Here is a 22,689-nt window from a genome sequence, read left to right as displayed (position 1 = left end):
CAAATATTATTTTGTATTAGAGAAATAAAAGAACACATCCATTATGCACTAATCTCCAGGAACCACGTCTTGAAAATAAGTGTTGGAGTGGAAGATTATAGGATACAATGTACAGAAAAGTAGTACACATGACATTTTTGGGCATTATAGAAGAAACAATGAGAATTGATAGCTGATGCATACATCTTGCATTGTATCACAACAGGTGTTTCTGTACCATCAGTATATTTTTCAGTAACAATTTATGAAATGAGTGTTTAGGAAGATGTTTTCTCTCTTAACTTTTGAAGAGAATTTCTCTCTGGTTGGAACAAAATTACGTAGCACTTGGGGATAAAGATGCATCCCAGCAGACCTGCACTTGAGGACAAAATGGAGAAGACCTCTACCACCATCATGACCTTGCCCTTGGTGCTGTGGTAGACAGGGAGAAAGGTGATCCACACACTGCAGAACAACAGCATGCTGAAGGTCAGCAATTTGGCTTCATTAAATTTGTCAGGGAGATTCCTGGCCAAGAAAGCCACAATGAAGCTCCCTAAGGCAAGGGAGCCATGGTATCCCAAGACACAGGAGAATGCGGTAACTGAGCCCTTCTTGCACACAATGATGATTTGACCATACTCAGAGTGTGCATCAATGTCAATAGAGGGAGGAGAAACTAGCAGCCATATTGCACAGACAATAATTTGGATAAGGGTACATATGGCAATGATGTAGTTGGGTGCCCTTGAAATCATGAAGAACCTCATCCTTCTTCTAGGGGCTATGACTATGAAAGCCAAAAGCACAGTCACTGTTTTGGCCAGCACAGTGGAAATAGCCACAGTGAATACAACTCCAAATGTGATTTGCTGTAGAATACAGGTAGATGAGCTGGGATGGCCGATAAAGAGCAAGGGGCACAAGAAACAAAACATGAGTGAGATGAGCAAGATGTAACTAAGATTCTGGTTGTTTGCCTTCACAAGGGGAGTGTCATGGTGCTTGACAAAGACCACAAGAACAAGCACTGTGAATGCAGACAAGCACAAGGCTATTGAGGCAAGAGTTTTTCCCAAGAGATCTTCATAGGTCAGAAAGACCACAGATTTGGGAATGCACTGGTTCTGCTCTCTGTTGCCATACTGGTCCTCTGGACACCTCACACATTTTTCCACATCTGATGGAGAAAGGAAAGTATGATTAATGCAGCTTTAGCCATTTATTGACTGGATATTTCAATTGAATGTGCTGAAGAAGCATTGCACTATCTGCATTTGTTTCTGAGGATGGAGTGGAAGGACATTGCTGAATAACAATGCTTCCATTTCATAATGCTCATTCATTATCTTTATGGGGAATGAAACCATCATACCATGTATTGTCTAATTTAAGGTGTGTTGATGATGTCATTTGTTATGTTATCAGAAAGCACAGATATTTTCAGTACATGACTTAAACTGGTGAATTGACAGAGGGTAAAATCAGTAACCATTATTTTGCACAGAGTGTATTTTAAAGTCTCAGATCCCATGGTTGTAGTGCCTCCTGATGTCTTTCTGCCTTTTTATTTATGTTCTTCCTATAGTAGATGGGGCCTTTGTCTTCTATTGGGACACTTTCTGTGATATTTTTTCTAGTTTGAATTTACTAGACCAAACCCATTGACATAGAAGAAATACTAAACATAATCTGTAGGGACACTTAGAATTCACACACGGCATGCCAACACAAGGTAGATTTATTTGACCCAAAGAATAATGAGAAGGGAATAGGAGACAATAACAGGAGATACAGAATGAAGGAGAAGAGGAGAACAATAAGAAAGAGGGGGAAGAAGTTTTTGGCCATGGAGGACAAAAAACTGCTCTGGATAAAGAAGACATAGACATGGCCTCTTGGAAAATGACAGCTTATAAAGATAAAAGGGAAATCTCTGGTTAGGCTGAAGTGTTTAATTTTGATTGGACAGTTTAATTAGGACAGACACAACAGAGTTTTTGGAAGCTGGACTTCAATTCTTTGAATGCTGAACATTATTTGTCAGCCTCAGGAGGAGGAAGTGCCCAAATAAGGGAATAGACGTTGGTGACTAGATTTAGGAATATAATAGCCTTAGTTAGCATTTCTATTGCTGTGAAGAGAACCGTGACCTCAGTAGCTCTTACAAAGGAAAACATTTGATTTAGTGGCTTATAGTTCAAAGGCACAGTCCATTATCATCATGAGGGGACATGGTGCTATGCATGCAAACAAAGTTCTGGAGAAGAAGCTGAATATTTTACATCTTTAATCCATAGGCAACAGGAAGAAAAACCTCTCACTTGGTATGGCTTAAGCATATAAGAGGCCTCAAAGTCTTCATCCACAGTGGCACAAATCCCCCAATAAGACCACACATTCTCCAACAAGACCACACCCTCAAATATGGCCAATTTCATTCAAACTATCACTTTATTCTCATGATTTTTTAGCAAGGCAAAGAAAGGGAATGGGGAAGAAAGGTAGGGCTTGCTAGAGCCATATTTTCATGCTTATTGTAAATAAAGTTCCTTCATAATTAGTAAGTTGTGTGTGTATGTGTATGTTTGTACATGCAAAAGTAACAACAGAGCTCTAATATGAGAGTGATTGAGTTTATATGGGAAGCAGGAGGGTGAGAGTAAAAGAAGTATGTTACATAAATATAATTTTTATGTTTATAAATGCAAAAATAATAAATCAAAAAAATCTGTCCCCAGTTGTGTCCTTATCTGGAAGTAGTGACAGTTTGTCCCAGAGTCTTGTTCATAAGAAACACTAACCCCCACTGAAGGCAGAAACCTCTGTATATACTTAGCATTAACAAGCCTTTCTTCCTGATTTTATCACCTTTGGGAACAGACCACCACCTTTCTTCCTCTTTCACTAATTTCCATCTATGAGAGTCTCAGATTTTGTGAGTTTACTAAAGTGCTAAGTAGATATTGATAAAATACCATGGTCATAATAAAAGAACACTCAAGCAAGAGTGATAGGACAGAGGTTTGCTTGGAGGAATAATATCCTGTCCATAAGTTGCAGTCTCCACCATGGAAAGTTTAAGAAACTTAAGTAAAATTGCTCTGAATCATTGGACAATTGCATAGCGTCATGATGTACTTCTAGGTTTCAAGTCTTTTTATCTAGAACAATGCATTTATAGACACATGTACCTAGTTATATTTTTAAGGAATAGAAATTTTTCTCAGTAGTTAAGAGAATATACTGCTCTTGCAGAAGAACTGAATTCAGGTCTAAAGACCCATGTCAGGTGTCTCACATCTGACTGTAACTCTAAGTACAGGGTCCTTGGATACCTCTCACATGCACATGCAATTGTTTACACATAACCACCCATTTCACATATATATAAGTATATATGTATATATATACATAATTAAATAATAAAAATATTTTCTTTAATTTTTGATGTATTTATGATTGTAAATACCATTTATTCTTATATGTTTCATATGTAAAACAATTTCTTTAGAGTTGATTTAAGTAAATTGTGGTAAATTGTATGCGCAAATGCATAGGGATCAGAACACAAAATTTAAGACTTGGCACCATCTTTCTATTACATGGGTCCAAGGGATGAACTCATCATCAGCTTTAGTGGAAATGGATTTAACTTCTGATCTGTTTTACTGGCCATAAATGTTCTTTAATAACTTTCATTATATACGATGATACGCAATAGGATAGAAAACGTAAGTATCTGCCATTGTTATATAATCAACTCTAAATAATCATTTGACTAACATGGGCTATGTAGGTGTCAACACCATTTGGATAACTGTAGCTAGTTGCTATCATTCAAAACCATTGTGTCTTCTACTTTTTACTTTATTAACTCTGCTATATATAAAAATACTGATTATAGTACTCCATATTTTCTACTTTATGTGGGAACAATTCTCCACACTCCTCTAGATTTCAAATCACAATGATACTTTGAAAGGGGGAATCTCTGGATATAGCTTGAAATCCTTTGTATCATACTCAACAGTTTCTTATAATTTCCGAAGAATTTGTTTCCAGTCTTCATTAATCTTGCAGAGACAGAGGGCTTATATTTGGTTTCTTGAACCCACATAGCATTGTTCAAGGGATCAGAAGCCCTATTCTGTTCTCCATTGATTCCCTGCACATTCATGGTGCCTATCAACTTATAAACTTATGTAGTGACACAAACATGTAAATATAAAAAATAAATATTTATAAAGTTTCAGCATTAGAATCTAATCTACTTGTAATTTCAAAGGAGATTAGTCACTAGGAAAGACCTTCTATGGAATTCCCTCACATTGTGGTTTGATTATCAAAATTTCTATGAGAATAGGCCACCTACCATGGATTTTCCATGAGTCAAAGATGTATGTCATGGCATAACATGTTACTTAAAGTGACATTGTTAATTATCATAGTCCTATCTCAACTAACTTGGGAAAGTGATATGGTTTATTTTTACAGACATCTTTTAGAACCTTTGATCATCCCAGTGTGTTTGGGAGAAGATGATCAATGTGAAGGATTGATCTCAACAGCAAACACTCACTTGTCTCATTAGAAACTTCATTTTCTGGGCAGGGGATGCAATCAAAACAGCAGGCTGCAACTCCCTCCTGCAAGAATTTTCTGAATCCAGGACCACAATCAGCACTGCACACAGAGGGTGGCATCTGAGGAAAATTAGACATATGATGATATCAGGAGTTTTACTTACTTCTTCCATAACAAAATTATATTAGTATGATGAAATATCAATAAGCTTATTTATATATACCAAATGAGTGACCACATTAAACTTAGTATATTTTATAATGCCAAACAAGCAAATGTGGTGGTATTGTGTTCCCCAAAATATTGTGCACCCTAATAAACTTATCTGGTGTCAGAGACAGAACATCCACAATACTAAAAATAGAGGATAGGCAGTGGTAGCACTCGCCTTTAATCCCAGCACTTGGGAGGCAGAGCTAGGCAGAAATCCATGTCTTCAAGGATACAGCCAAGCATGTTTACTCAAGCCGTTAATCCCAGAAAGCAAGCCTTTAATCTCAGGGCATGGTGGTAGAAAGCAGATAGATATATAAGGCATGAGGATCAGGAAAAAGAAGCATTTGACTGGTTAAGCATTTGGCTGGTTAAGCTTTTAGGTTTTGAGCAGCACAGTTCAGATGAGAGCCGTTCAGATATCAGGACACACAGGCTTTCAGTCTGAGGAAACAAGATCAGCTGAGAAGTTGGCCAGGTGAGGTTAGCTGTGGCTTTTTTTGTCTCTCTGATCTTCCAGTGTTCACTCCAATAACTGGCCTTAAGTTTGATTTTATTAATAAAAACTTTTAAGATTCATGCTACAAGCAAATGTATGGAAACAATCTGATGTAAGTTGAGTAGCTTCCCAATCTTAGAAATTTAGGAATAAGAAGTGGTTCTTTGCTGTGGGCAAACACCATAGAGGTTGCAAAGTGATTTGTCTAGTTAATTTCACCTTGACAGAAAGTACATTACAAAAGTTAGAGGTAAGTGTAACTAAAACATTTCTCTCCATTGAACTAGCCAACTATCATATTATTTAGGCATTTTATTTCTGCATAATTGATGTATAAGTTCCCAGTCCACTGTGGGTAGTGCTGTCCCTAGGCAGGGCTGTAGGAGAAATCAACCAGAGCAAAGCAGTAGACAATGTTCCTTCAGGGTCTATACTTTAGTTGAAGGATCCAGATCCTTGCTTTGTCTTCCCTTTACTGTAACCCATGAGCCTAATCAACCCTTACTCCTCAGTTTGCTTATGGTCAGTGTTTAATCATAGCAGCAGTGCAACAAAGTAGGATAAATGGATATCAGAAACATGGGAAATATCTCTTCAAATCTCTGACAGCAAACATGACTCCATGACAAGCAGAATGTAAAGAGAATATCAGCTAAATAGGCAGAGACTGGTGTATTTCGGGTGACAAAGTGTTAAACTAATATGCATTGAACTGAAAGGTAGAATGTTTCCTGAGGTGAAAGGGCCTTATAATGACTGCAAATATTTGGAGAACTGGAATAAAGGTTAGATAGTTTAGGTTAATTATAGGATTTCTTAAAGTTTAAAATATAAAAGCGTTATACAATCAAAAACCTGATAATAGGTATCTATATACTGTTTAACACAGCTGCTGATGGTCAGGTGCCCACATGCCATCCTTTGTTGAGTATTGAGTTCTGTGTCAGAACCACAGTGTCTCCTATGCATGAGCTCTTTCATGTTCTCCACAATGTGATTAACTACAAATATTCCTTTTTGTTGTGGTTTTGTTTAAACAGGTTTTCACAATGTATTGTTGGTATATCTCTACTAACTATATATAGTAGATTAACTAAGATCACATAGAGATCTTCCTCTCCTGCCTCCCGAATGCTAGAATTTAAGGTGTAAGCTACATGTGGCCACATTTCTTTCCTTGTGTCTGTATTTCATGTTTACCATTTCTTTTTGTACTTGCTACGATATTAAGGATTATTTTGAAGATGAGTGGAGAAAATGTATCTTCTCATCCAATTTCTTTTTTATTCTTCATTAAATTATTTAATTTATTTGCCAACCACAGTTTCCCCTCCCTCCTCTTATCCAGTTCCCTCTCCACCATTCCTCTCTACTACAAAACCCACTCTTCAGAAAGGGTAAGGCCTTCCATGGGAGTCAACATAAAATGGAATACCAAGTTGAGGAAGGACCAACCTCCACCCACCTTCATCAAACTGTATGATTAATCCCACCATAGGGAATAGGTTTTAAAAAGACAGATTATGTGCCAATGACAGAACTTGGTCCCACTGCAAGGGAATACAAACAGACCAAGCTATACATTTATTACCCACATGCACAGGGATTAGGTAAGTCCCATGAAGGCTCCCTAGCTGTTGGTCTACATTCCTTCAGCTTCCACTACTCTGGTAAGCTGTCTCTGTGGGTTGTCCTGTCATGATCTGGACCCTACTTGTTCATATAATCTCTCCTTTATTCAACTGGACTCCCAGAGCTTGGCTCAGTGCTTGGCTGTGCATCTAATCATCTGCTTCCATAGTTACTAGATGAAGACTCCATGATACAATTAGGGAACTCACCATTATGATTATAGGAGAAGGTCCATTCAGGTACCCTCTCTCAGAATCTTAGCTGGGCCATTCTTGTAGAATCCTAGGTGTTTCTCTGGTACCAGGTTTCTCCCTATCCTCATAATGCCATAATTACCCCTTCTCTCAATATATATCATTCCTTAATCTCCCTCTCCATCCCTCCCTCAACTGGGACACCACAAAACCTCATGTCCCCAATGCTCAGTTTATCCAGGAGATTCCAGCAATTTCCCCTCCTAGGGTGATCCATGTGTCCCTCTTAGTGTCCTTTTTAACTTGCTTCTCTGGGGCTGTGGAGTGTTATCATGTGCTTTCCATCTTATGCTCAGTTAATGAGTGAGCACATACCATGTTTCTGAATCTGGGTCTTGGCTAACTCGCTCAGGATGATGGCCCTCATCCAAAGAATGGATAAAGGAAATGTGATACATTTACATAATTACTCAACAGCAAAAAACAATGACATCATGAAATTTTAAAGCAAGTGGAAGTAACTAGAATAAATTATCACTGTCTAACTTTTGCTCATTTCTTTTGAGGGAGGGTCTGTGTATGCAACCCTAGCTCACTTGGACTCATTATGTACACCGCACTGGCCATAAACTGAGAAGGTTTGCCTGCCTCTCCATCCATGAGTTTGATTATAGACATGCACCCCCACATACACCTGGCCTCACTAGGACTCTTATTGAAATTCTTTGAGTTTCTCTTCCTGTAGTATAATGTTGTCAATAAGATTGCCATAGGAAAAACTTCTTATGTGATTGGGCTGGGAAAATTATTTAATAAAAAAGAAAACTTCAATAAGTCAAGATGTGTTCCTTCTATTATGTTAGGTTTTTGTTTTTTTAACTTTTAAATCTGATTGGATGCGGGACTTTGTTAAGAGCACATTCTGCACATATTTGGATAATCATGTAGTCCTATGCTTGAATCTATTTATGTGCCCCATTTACTTAGCTCACCTGCATATGCTGAACCATCCCTGTATCCCTGGAATGAAGATATATTTGTCACAGGGACAGAACTTTCTGTTGTGTTGTTGACTTATATTAGTCAGTGTTTATTTGAGAATTTTTCTACCATGTCTATCCAAGTGTTTAGTCTCTCATTTACTTTATTTTGTTGTACTTATTTAAAATTCTTTCCCTCCATATTTACAGAAGTAATCATTCTACATTTGTAAGTAAGGTTTGTTTTAGAAGAAAGAAGAAATGGTGGTTTGACAAAACAATCTTTTTGTTCATGTATTATGATTAGAGAATGTGAAGATTGACATTAATTTTGTATGTATAATAATTTGCTAATTATTGTCCATTTTTGTTATTGCAATATTTGATACAGTTTGATAACATTTCTTTTTCTATCTGATGTTGTAATGCTTGCTGTCTTTCTCTTCTTTGATCACTCATATTTATCTTACTTTTCAGTGTGTAGTAGTTCTTCAAGTGTCTTCCATAAAAATGTTAGAGTGGTTATGAATTCTTAAAATTCATGTGTATCATGGAACATTGATCTGTCTTAGTATTTGTAAAGGTCCTTAAAGAACTTACAGAATGAATCTTTCTGTCTCTCTGTCTCCCTCACTCTGTTTCTCTGACTTTCTCTCTCACATATAAGTATATATGGATTCACACAATTTATTAGAAAGTCTTCTAGGATGCAATCTAGCTAATCTAGCCATCACTAGGCATAAATTTCAATCCAAAATGTAGAAAATTCTCATTCTATGATGTGGAATGTGTGAGCTGATCTTCAGAAAACACTTAAATACCATAGATGGTTCTAATGCCAGTGAAGAAATGGACTTGCTAGAAAGATGAGAGAGAGCAAAGAACACAAGTTTCCTTTTTAAATGTCTTTATATAGGCTTCCAGAACAGAAGATTTTCAAAATCAAATGATGTAATTCAAAGTTGTGTCTTTCCAACTTAATATTCAGATAAAAGATGTGTCTTTTCCCAGGTTAAAAGATGCCAATTACAATGGTGTGCCACTTTGGCAAAACAGTTTGGTGGTTGGTCAAAATGCAAAACATTGTTACTCTGTTACACAACAATTCTACCCTTAGGAATATAACCTCAAACTACTGAAAATGTGCACCTATGAAACATGTATATGAAGGTTTACAGCAGTGTGTTGCTAATAGTAAAAAAGCTAAAACAACTCAAATAGCTATCAAATACTGGAGAGAAATAAAATGTGGCTTATTCATACAATAGAATATTATTAAGACATAAAAATGAATGAGAAACTGACAGATTAAATGACTTTGGTGAACCTTCATAATTTCATTTGTAGATCTTTCCATTTCTAATTTATAAATACATTTGGGGTTATAAATTATAAATGTACTGCCTCCTGTCAGCATTGTATACTTCTATTTGATGATTTCTGTGTCAAACATTATATGGAAATGTTTCCAAGTATTTTCTGTATTAACTGTGAATGAATAGAACAAAATAAATTGCCTGTGATGGAAATAAATAAATAAATAAATAAATAAATAAATAAATAAATAAATAAATAAATAAATAAATAAATAATGCCAATTACAGGCATGACTTCCTTTTTCTTCTTTTTTTGGGTTTTGTTTTAGAAACATGGTTCCTCATTGTAGCTCTGGCTGTCCTGGAGCTCTCTCTGTAAAAGAGGCTGGCGTAGAACACAAAGATCCCTCTGCCTCTGCCTCTCCAGTGCTCAGATTAAAGGCATGTACCACCATCACCTAATATAAGGCCTATCTCCCTATATCAAAGATCTGGGTAACAAATTGATCTTTCTACTTCAAGTTAAGTGAAAATATCTCTGAAGTGTGCCCTCCATTTTTGGTTTTGATAAATTCCAGACGCACTCAAGTTTATACCCATGAAGAGACTCACAGCCTCCTTTGACTATAAATAACTTTGTTGGGTACATCTTTAGCTGCTTGGATTACATCACTGTTATTTTCCCCTTTTAAGAAAGTTCATGAAGGAATCTGCTGTTTCTAGAAGGGGCCTTTCTATGAAATGGGTTTCCCTCTCTGCAACCATTAATTTCCTTCTTTTATATGTATAAATCAAATTTTAAGTAAGATATGTGACAGGAAGGTTCTTTTCCAATATTAAATGCCCTGCCTCAAGATGGCCACCTGTCTCACTATATTTTGGAAAATTCCCATTGTATTTTACTGGATATACTGTTGATGTCATTGTGAGTCCTTCTTCTTCTCTTCTGCCCATTGTTTGTAAATTTGATTGTTTAATGGTATCCCCCTCCCTGGTACTATACATATTTCATTTTTCCTAGTTTTTATCTTTGTCACAATTTCAGTTTTCTAATTCTTCTGCCTGGTCTTCAAGGCTGCCAAGTTGACTTTAACTTTAAATATTCCTCTGGAGAAAAGTTTTGCTGAGATATGTTGGATTTATTTTATTTCCTTTGCATATTTTAGTTTGACGTTTTCATAATTTTGTACATTTAGGAATGCATATGTCATATGTTCTCTCAGTTCCTTTGTGCATGTAAGTTTTTTAATCTCATTACATTGTCCTGAAGGTGATTTGTGTCCTGTTCGGCATTCTGGAACATTGTTATAATCATTCTTTGAATTCCTTTTTCAGTATGTCATTGAGCATACTTATATTTAAGGCTATGACTGGAACTGCGTCTTGACCACAGTCTACCACGCCCCCAAGTCCACTGCTCACTTTGCCTATTTGGTTTTCTGGAAATGCAGCAGCCTGTCCAGAGTGAACATCGCCATGGATCCATCATTGCCTAGCCCTTGCCTGGGATGCTAGAAATGCAGGGAGTCAGTGCAGGGGGCACAGCAGCTTGCAAGGGCATCAGATGCTACCACAGCTCCAGGGCCCAGAACAGACAAGATGTGCTGCCACTAGAGCCCTGCGACCCCATGCCTAGACTCTGGATAGCAAATACCGAGTATATGGAGGTTTTTTAATTTTTTATTTATTTTATTTTATTTTATTTTATTTTATTTATTTTGGTTTTTCGAGACAGGGTTTCTCTGTGTAGCTTGAGCCTTCTTTGGAATTCAATCTATAGCCCAGGATGGCCTTGAAGTCACAAAGATCCACCTGGCTCTGCCCCCAAGTGCTTTTTATAAATATTTTTATTTATAGTTATAAAATAAATAATTTTATTTTATAAAATAATATTTATTTATAAAATAAATAAATATTTTATAATTAATTTAATTTTACCTATCAGCCAGGGATTCCCCTGTCCTCCCTTCTCCCATCTACCAACCTAACCTCCCAACCCACTCCCCATTCCCACCTCCTCCAAGGCAAGGTCTGCCCTGGGGATTCAGCCCAGCCTGGAAGATTCTGTTGAGGCAGATTCAGTCGCCTCCTCCCTACACCAAGGCTGAGCAAAGTGTCTCAAAAAGGCCCTAGGTGTCAAAAAGCCAGCTCATGCATCAAGGAGAGGACCCAGTCCCACTGTGGTGGGGGGGAAGGGGTCCTAAACTGTTCAGGCTCATCAACTGTCTCACTTATTCAGAGAGCCTTGTCCAGTTCCATGGGGGTCCTAGCTATTGGTTCACACTTCGTATGTTTCCACTAGTTTGGCTATTTGTCCCTGTGCTTTTTCCAATCATGGTATCGATATCTATTACTCATATCATCCCTACTCTCTCCCTTGCAGGTTGGACTCCTGGAGCTCTACCTAGGGGTTAGCTGTGGATCTCTACATCTGCTTCCACCAGTCACTGGATGAGAGTTTTATCATGACAGTTAGGGTGCTCAGCCATCCCATCATCAGAGTAGGTCATCTCAGGTACTCTCTTGATCATTGCCAGTAGTCTATAGTGGAGGTATCTTTGTGGATTTCTGGGGACCTCTCTAGCACTCTGCTTCTTCCTATTCCCATAGGGTCGTCATTTATCATCATATCTTTCCTTGTTCTCCCACTCTGTTCCTGATCCAGCTGGGACCTCCCATTCCCCCAAGCTCACTTTCTCCCCCCATTGCCCTCCATTATTCCCCTCACATCCAGTTTGCTCCTGTAGATCTCTTCCATTTCTCTGTCACTGGGTAAACCCTGTACCTTTCTTAGGGTCCTCTTTACTAGGCAGCCTCCCTGGAGTTGTGAGTTGCAGTCTGGTTATCCTTTGCTTTACATCTAGTATCCACTTATGAGTGAGTATATACCATGTTTGTCTTTCTGAGTCTGGGTTACTTCACTCAGGATGATATTTTCTAGTTCCATCCATGTGCCTGCAAACCTCATGATGTCATTGTTTTTCTCTGCTGAGTAGAACTCCATTGTGTATCTGTACCACATTTTATTTATCCATTCTTCAGTTGATGGGCATCTAGGTTGTTTCCAGGTTCTGGTTATTACAAATAATGCTGCTATTAACATAGTTGAGCATGTGTCCTTGTGGTATGATTGAATATTCCTTGGGTATATGGCCAAGAGTGGTATAGCTGGCAGGTTGATATTGAGGGAGGTTGATTCCCAATTTTCTAAGAAATCACCATATTGATTTCTTAAGTGGCTGTACAAGCTTTCATTCCCACCAACAGTATAGGAGTATTCCCATTACTCCACATCCTCTCCAACAGAAGCTGTCTTCAGTATTTCTGATCTTAGTCATTCTGAAAGGTGTAAGATGGTATCTCAGAGTCATTTTGATTTGCATTTCCCTGATGATTAAATATGTTGAGCAATTCCTTAAATGTCTTTCAGCCATTTGAGATTCTTCTGTTGAGAATTCACTGTTTAGCTTTATAGCCCATTTTTAATTGGACTCTTGGGTATTTTGATGTCTAAATTTTCAAGTTCTTTATATATTCTGGATATCAACTCTCTGTCAAATGTGGGGTTGGTGAAGATCTTTTCCCATTCTTTAGGCTGTCGTTTTGTCTTATGGACTGTGTCCTTTGCCCTACAAAGCTTCTCAGTTTCAAGAGGTCCCATTTATTAAAGGTTGCTCTCAGTGTCTTTGCTACTGGTGTTATATTTAGGAAGTGATCTCCTAGGCCAATGAGTTCAAGACTAATTCCTACTTTCTCTTCTATAAGGTTTAGAGTAGCTGAATTAATGTTGAGGTCTTTGATCTACTTGGACATAAGTTTTGTGCATGGTGACAGATATGAATCTATCTGCAGTCATTTTGACATCCAGTTATGCCAGCATCATTTGCTGAAGATGCTTTCTTTTTGAATTGTACAGTTTTGGCTTCTTTGCAAAAAATCACATGTTCATAGGTGTGCGGATTAATGTCACAGTCTTCACTTCGGTTACATTAGTCCACATGTCCGTTTTTATGCCAGTATCAAGCTGTTTTTATAACTGTAGCTCTATAATAGAGCTTGAAGTAAGGGATCATGATGCCTCCAGAGGTTGTTTTATTGTACAGGGTTCTTTAAGCTATTCTGGGTTTTTTGTTTTTCCATATAAAGTTAAGTATTATCCTTCCCAGGTCTGTGAAGAATTGTGTTGGGATTTTGTTGGGGATTGCATTGAATCTGTAGATTGCTTTGGGTAAGATTGCCATTTAACTATGTTAATCCTACCTATCCATGTGTAAGGGAGACCTTTCCATTTTCTGACATTTTCTTCAATTTCTTTCTTCAGGGACTTAAAGTTCTTTTCATACAGGTCCTAGGCTTGCTTATTTAGAGTTACACCACGGTATTTTATATCATTTTTCATTTTTGGAAATTGTAAAAGGTGATGTTTCTCTGATTTCTTTCTCAGTCCATTTGTCATTTGTATATAGGAGGGCTACTTTTTTTTTAGTTAATCTTGTATCGTGCTATATTATTGAAGGTGTTTATAAGCTGTATGAATGCCTTGGTCAAATTTTGGGGGTCACTTATGTATACTATAATGTCTTCTGCAAATAGTGAAATCTTGACTTCTTCCTTTCCAGTTTGTATCCCCTTGATATCGTTATGTTGTATTATTGCTCTGACTAGAACTTCAAGTATTATATTGAATAGGTATGTGGAGAGCAGACAGTTTCCATGAGATTAATAGAACAGAGGAGGGTATTCCAATTGTATTGTATTGTATCAGTTGAGATTTGCTTTGTGGCCGAGTATGTGGTTGATTATAGGGAAGGTTCCATAGGGTGCTGAGAAGAAGGTATATTCTTTTTTGTTAGAATGGAATGTTCAGTAGATATTGATTAAGTCCATTTGAGTCATAAAACAGCTAAGTCCCTTATTTCTCTGTTTAGTTTTGATTTAGCACATCTGTCCAGTAGTCAGGTGTTGAGGTCTCCCACTATTAATGAATGTGGTTTTATGTGTGATTTAAGCTTTAGTAATGTTTCTTTTACATATGTGGGTGCCCTTGTGTTTGGGGCATAAATGTTCAAAATTGAAACTTCATCTTGGTGGATCTTTCCTATGAAGAGTATGTAATGCTCTTCTTGATCTATTTTGATTGATATTAGTTTGAAATCTATTTTGCTGGGTATTAAGATGTCTACACAGCTTGCTTCTTAAGACCATTTGATTGGAAAGACTTTTCCCAGGATTTTATTCTGAGATAATAACTATCTTTGAAATTGAGGTGTGTTTTTGTATGCAGCAGAAAGATGGGCCCTGCTTTCCTATCCATTCTGTAAGCCTGTGTCTTTTTATAGGTGAATTAATCCATTGATATTAATGGATATTAATGACCAGTGATTGTTCATTCCTATTATTTTTTTTTTGGTGGTAGTGTGTGTACTTCACTTCTTTGGGGTTACTGTTGTGAGGTTATCTATTGCCTGTGTTTTTGCGGTGTATCTGACTTCCATAGATAGGAATTTTTTAAGTGCTTTCTGTAGTGCTGGATTTGTGGATAGGTATTGTTTAAATCTGGTTTTGTCTTGGAATGTCTTGTTCACTCCATCTATGATGACTGAAAGTTTTGCTGGGTATATTAGTCTAGGCTGGCATCCATGGTCTCTTAGTGTCTGCATTGCATCTGTCCCAGTCCTTCTGGCTTTCAAAATCTTCATTGAGAAATCGGGTGTTATTCTGGTGGGTTTGCCTTTATAAGTCACTTGGTCTTTTTCCTTATTCCTGCTCTTAATATTCTTTCTTTATTCTGTACATTTAGTTTTTCATTATTATGTGGCAAAGAGACTTTTTTAGAGAGTCTAGTCTGTTTTGTGTTCTATAGCCTTCTTTTATCTTCATAGGTATTTCCTTCTTTAAGTTGGGCAAGCTTTCTCCTATGATCTTGTTGAATATATCTTCTGTGCCTTTGAGTTGGTATTCTCCTTCCTCTATCCCCATTATTTGTAGGTTTGGTCTTTTCATGGTGTTCCACCTTTCTTGAACATTTTTTGTTATGACTTTTTTGGCTTTGGTATTTTCTTTGACTGACGAATCTATTTCCTCTATTGTATCCTCTACACCAAAAATTCTTTGTTCCACCTCTTGTATTCTCTTGGTTATGCTTGGATCTGTGTTTCCTGATCAATTACTCAGATTTTTTATTTCTAGCACTGCTTCTGTTTGTGTCTTCTTCATTGTTTCTATTTCTCTTTTCAATTCTTGAACTGTTTCCCTCACCTGTTTAATTGGTTGTTCGTGATTTTATTTAAGGGATTTATTGTTCTCTTCCAATTTTTTATTTGTCTTTTCCTTGATTTCTTTATAGACTTCTTCCAATTTTTTATTTCTTTTAGTCAAATTCTTTATTGATTTCTTCCACATTTTTGTTAATCTCTTCCTCAATTTCATTTTTCTTGAAAAGCCTCTAGCATCTTCATGATATTATTCTTAATGTTGTTTTCTTCTGCTTCTTCTACCTTGTGATGTTCAGGTCTTGCTTTTGGATGAGGGCTTCGTTCTGGTAATGTTGTATTGCTCTTTATGTTGTTGTATGTACTTCTGCCTTGACATTGGCCCATCTCTTCCTCTAATGTGTATAAGAGGGCCCTGTGTCTTAGCGAGTTGTTGTTGGTCCACTCTGTGCTTGTTGTGTCTGTGGCTCAGGGAGCCATCTCAGCCCCATCTTAGCTCTTGGTCTAATTGGAGCAGGCAGATTCTGTGTCTTGGGGAGCTTCTCTTGGGTCAACCCAAGCTAGTTGATTCTATGGCTCACTGATCCACTCTTGGTCCAGTCACAGTTGACAGATTCTGTGTTTCAGGAAGCCTCTCTTGGTCCACTGAGAGGTGGCAGATTCTACTTCTCCAAAAGCTACTCTTGTTCTGATGAGGGCTGACAGATTTCCTGTCTCCTGAGGTTACTCTTGGTCCACTGACAGCTCTTTGTCCAATGAGAGCTCTCTCTAGGCTTGATGATAGCTGGGGTTGTTTTCCTAGCCTCAGAAATTTGCTGGGGTATCTGGACAATGGGTATGGGGACAGGGCATGTAGATTGCAGGGTCCACTGGGAGGTCTTTTTGAGGGAAGGGCTTTCCTGCAGGAGCCTTGCCTACTGGCCAGCAACTGGTGCCTAGTTGGGCCAGTGTTCCCAGGGGAAATGGTTGGGGCCTGGAATGGATGCTAGGGGCAGGGCTCACTGGTTATGAAGAGTCACTCACCTCTAGGACCAATGAGAGCTGTCAGAAAGTTTGAATTGGATACCTTAAAACCACCCATATCAGAATGCATTCCTATAATATACCTTAGGTTCATAGAAGTATACATCATTTACAAATTTCCAAAGCTATTTCTTTTACTACCAATAATACATCATCCCCACACAGATGAGGAAAATAGGCACACCCTTGTTTGTTTGAGAGAATTATAAAGAACTAATGGGACCAAGAAAAGTTCCTCTATTGAGTATTTTTTTTACAGAACATGCTTTTTTAGGCTGGAGAATTGGCTCAACTGTCTATAACAATTACTGCTCATATACAGGGTTCAAGTATGACTTTCAGCACCCACTTGGTGACCCTGAACTGTCTCCACCACCCAGAGATTCAAGCCATTGTTTTGGCATCCATATACACCAGGCATACCAGTGTTGCAGAGACATATATGCAGACAAGACATCCATACACATTTAACAGTAAAAAGGGGAAAAGAAAAAGAGAGACAGAGAGACAGAGGGAAGAATGAAAGAAAGAAATAAACAAAGAAACAAGGTAAGAAAGGAAAAACAAAGTTATAATTCATAGGGTATCTAAATGGGCCATGAAAACATTATCTTAATATTTGGTTAGCAATATTGGCAATTTAGGACCTGTTGGTACAAAGGCTTAAAACAAATTTTTCAAAAATAATTAATGGTTTGCATGTGTTTACTTTACTCCTTCTTATATTTACCTTCAGTCTTTCAGCATCTATGTCAATGGTTCAGCAGAAAAAAGGACAAGAACTGTATAGTAATCAGAATGGTATCAAGAGGATATTCATGCCTTACTGGAAATGATATAGTAGAGTGAAAGCTATTAATTTTCTTTTTGTAATAAAAACAAGAAACATGTTCTGGAATGATTGAAAAATCACTGTATACATGGTATGCATGTCTGAGAACCTCAAAGAATTAACAAAATGTCACATCAAGAACTGAAAAGAAGAGACATAAAGAGGGAGGCTGGAAAATGCTTCTTAATGTGACAGTCTATTCAATGCATCAGTTACAAGGCAGCACAAATGGACCCACTTGACAGTGATAAAGCTGTATGACAGAAATAATTACAGTTAGGTCAGACCCACCTGTCTACTTCCTGTGGCCCACTCTATCATGTCTTCATATAAATGGAGCTGTTGACCATGTGGAAAATATGGACTATACTCTCCTATCTTCACCTTGAGTCCAAATCCATTTGGGAAAGTCCAAATCTGGAAAATGTCATACTCTGCCTGTAGGTTTTCTCTCTGGTTCATATTCACTTTTTCTCCAACAGGATTAGTGAAATGAGTCTTCCTCAGAAAGGAGTGCAGCTGAAAGAGAGGCAGCATTCTATAATGTGTGTGCCCTTCCTTGATGTCAGAAAGCATATACTGATTTCATCTTAAAGGCAGCATTATTGAAGGAATCCATGAGAGAAATATAATAAGAGAAATAAAAGCAAGTAGATAAAAAAGTTTCATAACATTCTTAGAATTTAAATTCTTTCAGAGGAAACTACCAAAGAGTAACCCAGACATACATGCAGACACAAAATTTGGTAAAAATGCAGAGAGACAGAGAGAGAGACTCAAATCAATACAGACATATGTACATAATATAGATACATACAATATACACACATGTATATGTGTCAGACACACACAACAAAATATAAGAAACAGACAGTCATACTAACCCAAACAGACACACAGAAACAGAAACCTGAAAAACACAGAGGCTCACACACAAATGTGCACATTTATAGACAAATACACACGGGAGACATACACATATTGAAACACCCACACCGAGAAATATTGACATATACAAATTTATGCTCACAATAAAAGTTTGACAGACAGACAGACACACACACACAACAACAACAACACACACACAGAAAAACAGATATTCATATGTGAAAGCAGATACACAAAACATGCAGTAGTGACATGCAGTTGAACTGAAAAACACAGAAAATATACATAAAACAAACACACATACACAAAGACATTGACAAAAGATAAATTTATGCTCAGTTCCACAGATAGATATGCAGATAGACAGATATACACAATATACGTAGCAATGCAGATATACACACAGATACACAGAAAAAAAAGAATCATTCTCCCATACACAGTGAGAACAATTCATTCACACACATGGACATATGTATGTCCAGAAATAAATAACGACACCACTGTTACACAGTAATTCCTGTGGAATTACTCACAGTATGCTAAACAAGGTCCCTTTGTAGAGAGCCTACACTAGGGCAGAATCAGTTGAGAACACTTGTGAAAACCATCTCATACAAGGATTACCACATGTTTGAAAATCGATGAACAAGGGCTCATCTTCTTATCATGAAGAGGATTAACGAGGAAGGACTGTTATATTTCCAGTAATAGAAGAAGTGAAATGATGTTCAGGTGTTCTGTAAATATGTTACTGATATTCCTTGATAAATTGTGTCCTCAACTCCATTGCTTTGACATTAATATTTATATCAGACTCTAGATTTAATTCCTTACCGGGAAATAAATTCAAAATATTCCTATTTTGATTAAATATTTGCTCTTCCAGTAAATTGGGGCATCTGACAGAATCTTAAAGACTATGTTTTTGACACAATTTTATCCAACAGAAAAAACACTACCTTCAAGCAGTTACCATAGTGTTCATTCCCATTATACACATGTTGAAGAACCATCTCATGGACAGCATGGACTGCAGTATACACAGCATTATACATGTCATAACTGTCATCACTAAAGGCCATGTCAATAGTCTGTCCCATTAGAAATTGTAATGAGGCATTGGATGAACAATTCTTCAGTGTCTTACACTTAGAAGCTGAGACCTCACAGTTAAAGTTCATCCATCCCAGCTTTGAAAGGTATTCATCTGTGTATTTCAGAGGGTTCAATGTCTGGACAAATGTTTTGAAACCAGAAATCTCAGAATGGTGGTGTGTAAAAGCTAGTATCCCATGGGATGAGCCAATTGTAGAGTCTCTCTTACTTGTAGTGACATCCCACTGTGATGTGGTCAAAAATATTCTGTGTATACCTAGAGATTCCCACATTTTAAAGCTCACAGCTAGAGTACTGTCTATGTCACCATAAATGATAACTACATTTGCAGATGATGTTATGATTTGGTTATAATACACTTCAGCTCTTGACATATATAAATGCATGTTGGCTGGGATCATGCTTACAAAGGCAAAGCAGACTATATTTTTCTCCATCTCAGTTCTCAAATGTGAGAGAAATTGTGTACCCTGGTCATTGTCAGAGATGGCCAGTCCTATCCAGTTCCAGTTGAAGTGAAGCACCAAAGAGACCATTGCCAGGGGTAGTGCTGTGTCCTTGGGGGCCATCTGATATAGATATGGAAATTTTTCATGATCACTCAGGATAGGATGGAAAGGTCCATAGGTAAGCTGAAGGATCTAGGACACAGGGAGCAGCATGAGGTAGCATGCACTTCTAAGACCCTGTAAACACACTTTCAGCAAAGAGTTGTATAAAAACTTCTTACCTATTATTTTTCCCTCATCTCAACTACAAAAAAAGAAATGAAGCCACATCAAGTCTCTGAATAGTAATCTTGAACCACACTGTTTCACATAATTCAACACACTCTTCTTAGCATCTTGATTGTTCCAACAGAGTCACAATTTCTTGCAAACCACACCACAAAAATCTCACCTGTTGAGATCTGTAGGGGTCCAGAAATGTCCCAACCAGAGCCGATGTTTCCCAATTTGGTCCTGTCAGCACCACTAAACAAGTATGCTCTTCATTACACTCATAATTAGGGTAATATTCTTGATTTTCTTCAGTTAAAGGCAAGAGACTGAATAATTTTGAAACAGTCTTACAAACATCTTTGGACCAATGAAATACTAATGACATATTTGGCAAAAGATCAGGGTTCCTATTGACTTCATCCAAGGAAAAAGTTAAGGCCAATGGAAACTGGATGTTTTCAGTTGGTGATCTGTAAGAGGGAATGATGGTTATTATGGACAGAGACCTAAAAATAATCTTTTGTAGTCAATAGAAGGACTATTCAAAACTGGATGGTATTCCCAACCACACCCAAATACTGAATCAAATGTCCTGTGCTGTGAAGTTGAAATGACATAATAAGCTGGATGTGGTAATATTTTATTGTGTTGAAATGTAGTAATATTTTATTTGTATGTTAGTAAATAAAGTTTGGCTGTAGATCAATGAGAATAGCAAGCCATTTTAAGTAAACACAAAAGTCAGGTGGTGGTAGCACATGCCTTAATCTGATCACTTGGCAGGCAGGGTCTTTCTGTGTTTACGGCCATATTAGGGAACAAAAACCAGGCATGGTGACACGTGCTTTTAATCCCACTACCATCCATAGAGACCTAGAGGTCTGAACAGACAGACAGTGACAAGGAAGTGAGGCAGCTAGGCTAAGACCCAATGAGGGGAGAAAACAGCAAGGTAATAAAGGTGCAGGAAAACAGGAAGTAGCACACACTTTGGAAGCTGTTGCATGGTGAGGGGTGAGGTTAGGTTAGCTGGACACAGCTAGATCTGCAAGGGGACAGAGCTGCAAGTGACTGGACTGCTTTTGGGGTTACTGACTCCGTGGCTCAGGCCTGGTGTGGCTCAGGCTGGAGCATGAGGTTAGAATTTTGTTATTTTTTTTCTCCTGGTGTGTAATAGCCCACCCCCTCTCTCTTTTAATTCCAATTTTGGACTACCAGAAGACTAGGTAGCTGCTTTTAAATTCCCTTGGACTTCTACTCTTCTAAGCAGACTTGGTAAGTCATTAAGATATCTTAAAAAGAGAAATTAGTTAAAAGAGATTTTTTACCATATTAAAAATATGTGAAACATTTTTTACAATGGAACAAAACTGGTCTTTTTTAAATAACACATTAGGTAGTCTAAAAATGGAACAATTAAATGAGAGGATAATTATTGTTGATGGGATGTATATAATATCAATTATGAGTGTTATTTTTTAATCATTTTTATTATAGTATTAAAAAGGTTGTGCAATTTAAGTGCCAAGTTAAAAGCTTTAGAAAAATTTGTAAAATGATTTATACAGAAATTCAGACCCAGAGAAAAGAATTTAATGGTGAAATTATTTCAGGATTGACTTATATGGTTACAGAGAGACAGCCTATTTTCAAACAATCAAACTTAATCTCTCTGGTAAACTTTCAGGAATTATCTGCTTAAGGGCATGTACAAGCTAACTGGACTCCAGTGGAAATGGGAGATTTCAGGAGATTTAAGAAAGCTATAGTATCATATGGCATGCATTCTCCAATTGTAAAGCAAAAGTTAAACTCATGGCAAACTTGTATAGGATTACTCCTCAGCACTGGAAAGAATTGTTAATAGCTGTCCTAGAGTCTGGAGCACAATTACAGTGGAAAACATGGTTAAAGGAGCACGCTAAGACAATAAAAGGCTGATATAGAACAAGAGGTGCGAAAATTTACCAGGATCAACTGCTTAGATAAGGCAAATATGCTGATATACAAAGATACTGTTTATATGATAACCAAACCTTAATTCCATGTCACATGGCAGCAATGAATGCATGGAATAGAAATGAGGAAACAGGAAAAAATTGAATCATTCACAAAAGGTATATTGGGTCCCAGAGAATACTTCACAGATTTGTTACAAAGGCTATCCTCAGCAGTATATAGAATAATACCAAATTCAGAAGCTGAACAGAAAATAATTGAATGTTTGGCTTTTGAGAAAGCAAATGAAAAATACAAAAGAATAATCAGGCCATTAAGAGCAAGATCAGCACACTTGGAGGATTTGATCAGGAACAAAATTAATATTGAATCTCATGACCATAATGAAATGTGGATAGAAGTGATCAAAACCTTTGAGGAAAAAAGGTCAGAAGTTTTGCTTGTGGTAAACAAAATTATTAGAAAAGCAAGTGTAAACCAGGTGTTCCTAGAAAGAATGTTTATTCAAAGAATAATGGCAAAAGAATGTCC

At 37.3% G+C, this 22,689-nt stretch overlaps 1 protein-coding gene across 3 annotated transcripts in view; it reads right to left on the bottom strand.

The window, feature by feature from the left end:
* Nucleotides 1-257: 257 nt before the first annotated feature.
* The window catches only part of LOC102928006 (vomeronasal type-2 receptor 116-like), a 33,788-nt gene continuing 11,356 nt past the window's right edge, over nucleotides 258-22,689 (bottom strand). Inside the window, exons 2-6 of one of the 3 annotated variants that reach the window (XM_076564305.1) lie at nucleotides 20,378-20,669; nucleotides 19,321-20,118; nucleotides 17,762-17,989; nucleotides 4,565-4,688; nucleotides 258-1,162 (exon numbers count right to left, since the gene is read on the bottom strand). In XM_076564305.1, the coding sequence (XP_076420420.1) occupies nucleotides 258-1,162; nucleotides 4,565-4,688; nucleotides 17,762-17,989; nucleotides 19,321-20,118; nucleotides 20,378-20,669 (2,347 nt within the window). The remainder of the gene's footprint in view (nucleotides 1,163-4,564; nucleotides 4,689-17,761; nucleotides 17,990-19,320; nucleotides 20,119-20,377; nucleotides 20,670-22,689) is intronic. The other 2 variants (XM_076564315.1, XM_076564308.1) reach the window with 2 other exon arrangements.

This window comes from Peromyscus maniculatus, chromosome 1, assembly GCF_049852395.1.
Source record: "Peromyscus maniculatus bairdii isolate BWxNUB_F1_BW_parent chromosome 1, HU_Pman_BW_mat_3.1, whole genome shotgun sequence".
In the NCBI taxonomy this organism is placed as follows: domain Eukaryota; kingdom Metazoa; phylum Chordata; class Mammalia; order Rodentia; family Cricetidae; genus Peromyscus; species Peromyscus maniculatus.
This window is presented reverse-complemented; position numbering and strand designations above follow the sequence as displayed.